General features: G+C 29.1%; 1 protein-coding gene across 1 annotated transcript; it reads left to right on the top strand.

Moving 5' to 3' along the window:
* Window positions 1–2,252: 2,252 nt before the first annotated feature.
* On the top strand, window positions 2,253–6,173 carry TRIADDRAFT_26628 (uncharacterized protein; the record flags this gene model as incomplete). Its single annotated transcript, XM_002113637.1, has 12 exons — window positions 2,253–2,405; window positions 2,717–2,820; window positions 3,282–3,360; window positions 3,661–3,714; window positions 3,878–3,961; window positions 4,192–4,292; window positions 4,388–4,517; window positions 4,852–4,902; window positions 5,246–5,350; window positions 5,652–5,723; window positions 5,827–5,913; window positions 6,039–6,173. 12 exons carry the CDS (start codon window positions 2,253–2,255, stop codon window positions 6,171–6,173), a joined length of 1,155 nt encoding a protein of 384 aa, XP_002113673.1.
* Window positions 6,174–8,141: the final 1,968 nt, after the last annotated feature.

Raw genomic sequence — 8,141 nt, 5'->3', positions numbered from 1 at the left:
TAAACTTTTAGAGTACTAGCAACGAGTTTATCGATATCGTCAAACAACTTCAGGTAATCATATTACTATTTCGGAATTTTAGCTGCCTTTTTCATGTATTGCAAGATCGTTTCCATTAAAAGTTAACTTAATCCTTCAATTTTATCTTAAAATTGAAACTCTAATTTCAATTTCTGATAGTATATTTGATCATAAAATATATATTCTACGTATATTTCTTAGTAATTAGTATTTTAATGAAGAATTTGGACGTATTCTTTACTTCATGCTTGCATCCATTTTGGTGTTACTGGATGCTCGTAAAATATCTTCCTATCGATATGACTACTATAACCACTCTAATAACTCTTTGTTTGGGTAAATTTATATCCATAATCCCATTATATCAACATTCGCTTACTTGAAGGAGTAAAATGGTAACGCTATAATAACTCTAATAAACAAATTCAGCTAGATTAGGTTAGAAGTTCAACTTTAAGATTACTTTAAGGCAATCTCCCTTTGCTCGATCATGATGCATTTCCATTCATACTGAAATCTTTTCACAGCTATATATCTATCGCTTTCTTCTCCTATTATCCTTCCTATAGCTAGTAACTCTTTTGTCTTTTGCTAATATTATTAAATTTAATAGTCATAATTAGACAACGTCCATCACTTCATTTTTAGCTACTCAGAATTATTATTTCCGTAATACCAGGAAATCATTCATTACAATGAGAGCATTGGGAAGTGCTATAGGTTTTATTAGTATCATTTCTTCTTGAGCCTCCTATAGCATACTTGTATATTATCATTGTAAGGATTCTGTCTTAACAGAATCCTCTTTTACGCTGTTTTAAGATATTTCTAACTCTGTGTTAGATAATTGCAGTGATATACCATAATTACTAATTTGGATTTCTCCAATTGTCTTTTAACTTATTTCCTCTCGCTACCTTGCATTTAATTTTTGGTTACGGCAAATCACTAAAATGAAACCTATATTAAATCATATTGATTACAATCGAATACATATTAAATATCCTATTATGTGAGGAAATAATATCGAAGTAACTTAATAAATATGCCCAAACGGACTATAAATATAGATGGATAATGTAATTTTAGCCAAATTCAGCGTTTGCAGGTCTTTATTTCATGATTAAATTTCCACATCTATTAAGACGTATATTTATAAATGCATTTAGTTCTAATTTCTTCATCCATTATTGTCTCTGATCATTTCTGCTTTTAAATTTTCCCTATTTATATCTTTCTTCTAAAATATGAGACTCTTAATTTCTATCTAGAACAATGAAATGAGCGATCACAGCCATCGTCAATTTGCTAAGACGACGACACGAAAGGTAACAGTGCTGCGTAGGAAAAATTAGTACATGTTACAATATCCTGATGCTTGCCTACTTATTGCTACCTATATACAGTATCTTAACTCTTATGTATTACCATTAGTAAAGAAGCTCAGAAAAAAATCATCATTTAAATAAACGAATATTTTAGGTTATATATATACCTTTATTGACTAAATATGTTACAGTGGTTCGTAAACGATAGATTTGTAGTACATTTTATTTTTTTAATTCTTTATATAACTTCATTTCGAAAAATTTACACCGAAAATTTTAATATTTAAATGCATGGATGTACCAGTTATAACTATAGTTTTATTGCTTAATTATACTATAATCATTCTTAAGTAATGCATTCGTAGTACATAATTTTCCAAATTCCTTAGTAGATAATTCTTTTCGAAAATTTATCCCATAAAAGCCTCTATAAAGTTCATTGAATTAAAAACAAAGTCGTCCTATCTTATACGTTTCATTTTATCATGCATAGCTATTCTTGTCTCTGTAATTGATAGTATAAAGTTTCAGAGCATTACCGAGTTACAGTTTTAGTTTTAAGACATCAAGTTAAGTCAAATACACTCTTAATGATACAAATTTAGCGAAAGGGTGGCTTATAAATTTAAAATTCTTCGATTGTTTTCTATTCATTTTATTGCTCAAAGTAATTATTTTTCTTACTTTTTTCATATTTCTATTTGGTTGACTGTGTTCTTAGCTGGAGAAAAGATCATCTATAGATGAAGTAAGATTACGAATAATAGAAGAATAATAAAATATATCTATTAATAACAGAATTTCTAATAGTCATTTATTTGCTCAATTTATTATTAATTGATGTTGTTTTTCATACTATTCATAACTTTATTTCAGGTGCTACAAGGCGGTCCACCTTATCCTATGATATATCCAACTACAGAATCAACTTACTGGATCGATTCTGGTATCAATGGTTACGATATTGACGAGCATAATTTACAGCTTTCCGAAGAATACTTGAAACATGAACGTGACGAAGAAGCCTTAACCTATCGCAAGCATTACAAAGGAAAGGTAACTTTATTTTTGAATACGTCAATATTAGTTTATTGAATGTAAAGGTTCTACAATAGAAGATTTAGCGACTACATTGCAGATATAGCATATTAATAGAGTTATATAAATATTAAGTAGATATATATTCATATGATTTATGTGCATCACTTATCTATCTCTACATGCAACATTTATACGGTATATATCTCAAATAATATAATTTGATTTCTCATAAATTTTAATTATTATAGATTCCATATTTTTAATCTATATCTTCTCTACTTAGACCATATTAAATTGTTTCAAATCATAAATATTAAAATTTCTAGGAACATCATAACTATTATACAGACGACAAAAATTTAGGATTCGTATTACTATCTCTAAAGATGGACACTATTGAAGACTGTGAATGTATTCGCGCGCTATTACGGTTTGTAGTAATCCAACTGTCAGGAAGTGATTTTCGCGGGTAGATACTTATCATATTTTTGTAAGGTGGCATATTTTTAGTATTTATTAATAATATCGCTATCCATAACGTTATATATATAATTTTATAATATCATCTATCTATCGATAACTGAGGCTATTGTAACAGTACTGTAAATTGTCGGATTTTTCAAAATAGTTTGGGTTCAATTTTATCTAAGAGAAACTAGTTGCTTACTGTAAATCTCCTGACGATAGAGTATTTTAGCGTCGTACTATAGGTAGGAGTCAGAAGGGCAAACCTGACGGTAGGCCCATAGTATTAAGTCACTAGTAGCTATTTTAAATTCCTTATTACTGGTTTCAGTTTATAATACTAATTAATATAGTCTTCTAATCCACATTAATCTTGTATTTCTATTTCTGCTAATAAAATTAATGTCTTCTAATTTTCAAATATAGATCGAAAAATTTATTTATTCATCAATTACTGCCGTGTAATATGTTTGTATCTTATCCTTCCCCTTCTGAAGTAGCTAAGGTAAGGCAATTCATTACGAAATCGAATTTTAAATACTCACTATGCACCATAGTACTATTTAATACCTTCCAACATCAAGTTTAGCATCGAAACGCTATTTCTAGACTGAAAAGCGTGAATAGGATAGCCTTTGATTAAGTGTCGATACTATTCAAAATAACATCCAGTGCTGCATATAACATACATTAAGTAATGTTTAATATATGATTTGAGATCTAAAATTTATAATATCAAAACTTTAATATGTGCGGAGTGGAGCTTACTTTGGTAACTTTATTGTAAACTTTATTTATAATATAGATGATATGCGAGGAAATTTCGAATACTGATTTTGACGTTATCATCTCGCCATGGGTAACCAAGATTTTCGTTATAAATTCAGTATTTATTGATGTGGATTGAACATTAGAATATCTTGACGATTCTATTCTTTGCACTTATACAATTTTTAAAAATATCGATTGTGGCCATTTGTTAATAATTTTGTTTAATCAACAAATTTACCTTTTCCTTACAGTCGTCTGATCTAATAACAAAGTATGAGGAGCACAATTTGATTCATAATTATAAATTTGGAATCTTTACGCAACGTTTTGGCCAGGTATATTCTGTAATACTTCAGATGTTTCTTAATGGAAATCTAAGTATATTTGTAACTATTATTGTAACTTCCATATAAATGGATATTTCTATAACACTTAAAGTACTCAGATGCCCAAATAACATTACATATCTTCTTTCAATTAGACTAACAACTATCAATAAATCTAGATGAAATTTCTCATATCAGTAAAGGATTTTAAATCCCAACAATTGCTTTAAAATTTATAGACTAAAGAAGAAGAATATTTTGGCAACGAACAACAGTCTCCGGCCTTAACAGAATTTTTGAACCTTATCGCAGATCGTGTTACTCTAGAAGGGTTCAAGGGGTACATGCATTCTTCATATTTTCTGTCTAAAGGGTATCAAATCAAAATTGAAATTTTATACTATCAGTCATAGGCAATACTAACTTATTTTTCAGCTTTGCTGGCGGCCTTGATGTAAACCACAATAACACTGGAATGGAGTCCTACTATACGCGTTTTAAAGATAAAGAAATCATGTTTCATGTTTCGACTTTACTCCCTTATGAAAAGCAAGATAGGCAAAAGGTACTGGCTAAACTCTCTTTACTTTATTTATCTAATAGTAATCCTACAATTATGGATAATATTGTATGAATTAGCTAAGTTGTAGTATATTCCGTAAGAATTCTTTCTAGGGTATTTGATTTCATTATTCCACATACCATAATTTAAACTTAATTTATACATAAAGAGCAATATAGAATCTTATACAAGTATAAGGCTCCATTTTTACGATATAGTACTACAATCAAACTAAAGTAATGTTGATATAAAAGTACTGCGTCTTTCTCTAAATATTAATCGTATTATAAGTACTATATCTTTAAATTAACCCCAATTTAAACATTTTATCACTTAGCTGCAGCGAAAAAGGCATATCGGAAATGATATAGTATCTATTGTTTTCCAGGTAAGGATCTTATAAGTAAATATCTTAAACTGCAGACATAGAGTAAATAATTTTATACGATTGTGTTGCAAGTAAATTAATGATCAAATTTATAAATTAGTTTCTTAAATTACAGGTATCATAGCTACATATAATTAAAAATGAATACTCAATTATAAGTTAATCCAATATACTAGCGATATTGTAAGAATATTAGATAAATGAATAGGTTCCTAAATTATACAACTATTAGCACTATACTACATATGCCTTCAGTAAAAGAATATGATTTGGATTTATCCTATTAATCCATAAAGTACAGCTTTCCTAACTTAAAATTTCAATCTTTCTATCTTGAAAACAGGAAGAAAATACACCATTTTCACCAAATTCCATCGCCTCTCATTTTTTGCATGTCTATGTTGTTGTTCAACCTGTTATAGTTGATAAGAAAGTAACAAAATATAAGGTAATGAAGCTAAATTACTAATAATTTCTAATACTGGATATTACTTGCTGTTGACACAATATTTCTCCTCTTTCCATTACTTTAATTCATTTATAGCATAATGACATGATCATATGGTATCGTAATACACAATTTGACGATAGCTAATTTATATTTGTTGACGAAAGGTCAATTTCAGCTGTTTGATTTTTAAAGTTCTAACAACATTTTTATTTTAGAACTTGCATTAATTTAATAAAGTTATAAGTTAGAAATTGGAATGTGCTATACTTAATTTGCATTTTGATTTTATTATTTGAAGGTATCGGTAGCAGGACGTAAAGATGTTCCAGCATTTAAACCACACTTACCATGTCCAGCAGTTTTTGAAAAGGTTCGTTTAATTTGTGAAGCATATACCAGATCTTTTAGTACGCGCAGTCAATGTATTTAGGGTACAGGATGTTGCAAAAGATCTAACAATTATGCATTAATAGGGGCCAAAATTTCGTGAATTTCTTTTAACAAAATTAATCGCAGCCGAGCATGCAGCTTATAAAGCTGAAGTATTTACAAAACTGGAGGTAATATTAAACATGAAATAAGCAACAATACGATGGCAGTAAGCTCATCGACAACGATAAATTCAGGAATTAAATTGACTTCTGCAATCATTTGTGCCTGAATCCATGCACTATTTAACGGCTAGATAAGAACACGAGAACATTTGTTGAAAGCTTTGGTTGAAGATTTAAAGTTTGAGAATGGTTTTACCCATTTAGGAATAACGGTAAAGCATATATATCATCATAAATGCATTTACGGTATCTTATTGCACTTCTAAGCACGTAATTACGGCAGATTAAATGTTTATTTGCGCTAAATTGAAATATAAAGTAGGGCTTAATAAATTGAAATTGTTTCTTATTTATAAATTGGTATATTAAACACTTTCAGGCTAATCTAGCCTATAGCGATAAAATGAAGAGTATTACTGAAGTTAATAAAGTTGGATCCCCGTCTAGTTCTATATTTAGGAAGGTAACTATTTGTTTGATCAATGAGAGCAATATGAAGCAAACTATATCTTTAAATTTCATATTACAGCCCTATTTTTAAATAATTAAGGAATTTTTACAGAATCTAAATTAATGTATTTATCTATACTCTATTTCTTTCTTATTCCCTTTTTAAGCTTCAAACACCAGCTTCTCGCTTAAAAAAGCAAAATAAAATTACTCGTTTGGCGACAGTGGATGCATTTCCAGAAAAACCAGAAGAAATTGCTAAGTGAATATTGCTTGATTTCATTCATTGTACTTACTACAATTATCCAACTTAAAATTTTTTAGATTATACTTTCGACATTATTAAACTCATTCTTATATACTTTTTATACTATTAACAGGCAATCCATATCACCATCCAAATCCATTAATAACATTAATGTGTCTCATCGAGAGTTGGTAATTTTATGCTAAAGCAAACTCACGATAAACAATCAATAAATTTTTTATATTCGACTACTTAAAATCGGCTTGTGGCCGCGAATTTAATCTGTTAAATGGAATACATGAACAGGAAATTGATCCTCAAAGATGCAAATAGTTCAGTATTACAGTTATCCAAATTTGTTCATTACGGTAGTTCCTAAATGATTAAAGTAGAACCACAAATTAGTAAGTATAATGTGGCCAAATCTCTTTTTGGTATCGCCTTCAATTTATAGCATTCAATTTTATCGTTTACTACCACAATCATTCAGTTATTACTATAATAATAGCCATTTAATACTATATGATCCGCAGATAGGTAGATACCTAGTTCTTCCTCAAATCTTGATGGTAACATTTCACTCTATACTTCAAATCTTATTTTAACTAATATCCATCTTCTTGATTATTAAGAATTTATTTAATCCAGAACTTAAAATCTAATTTGATGATATCACTGTTTTTAATCTCGACATTCTTATAGAAAGGACTATCTAAAAGTAATTTCAAACGACTATCAATGCCATCACTGTTCCATCTAAAAGATCACCAGTCTGGACATGGCAGTGAGGACAATAGTTCTATTTGTAGTGATGGAGACCTAAGTCTTAACGCCATAGATGACCGTAAGTACTACTTACTCTTTCGATATGGTAGTATTTATAGAAGTTTATCAAATTATTACTTCCATTTTCGGGTTAGTCTACAAATAACTATGTGTGCATGGCTAAGATTAAACTGAATAAGAAAGTATTTAATCTACTCGTCTAATAACTTGTATCACCGAAACCATGTTTACTTCTTGGTTGAATGTAAATTAGAAAATGGAGAGAAAATAGACGTATTGAAAAAGAAATTTATTAAAGTCATGAATGAAAATGTTCATTTATTGAAAGAGACGGTGGTAAGTATATCAGTTGAAGGCAACAGAAGGCATTATAAAAAAAGTGAACAAAATTTAATTCTCTCGATTAGACTGTTAAATTAATTAAATTGATTGTGATGCATATTTCTCCCTGAATTTTGTTCTTCACATATAGTCGTTACATTCTGAATTGGCCAAATCGAAGGAACAAAATGTCTTACAGACTCAAGAGTTAATCGATATGCATACGGAGGTAATACGTTTACGGGCTACGGTAAAAAAACTTGAAAAGAAATGTTCCATTAACGGCGAAAATCGAGACAGTGAAGGAAAAGATTGTAATCATCACTTAAATAATAACAATAATAATCAAATCAAGACTAAAGCGGCTCCAATAAGTAAATTTAAACCTCAGAATGATAATAATCAATCTAAGAATGCTTCTAAATTGGTC

Source organism: Trichoplax adhaerens, genomic scaffold (genome assembly GCF_000150275.1).
Source record: "Trichoplax adhaerens TRIADscaffold_6 genomic scaffold, whole genome shotgun sequence".
NCBI classification, from domain to species: domain Eukaryota; kingdom Metazoa; phylum Placozoa; class Uniplacotomia; order Trichoplacea; family Trichoplacidae; genus Trichoplax; species Trichoplax adhaerens.
This window is presented reverse-complemented; position numbering and strand designations above follow the sequence as displayed.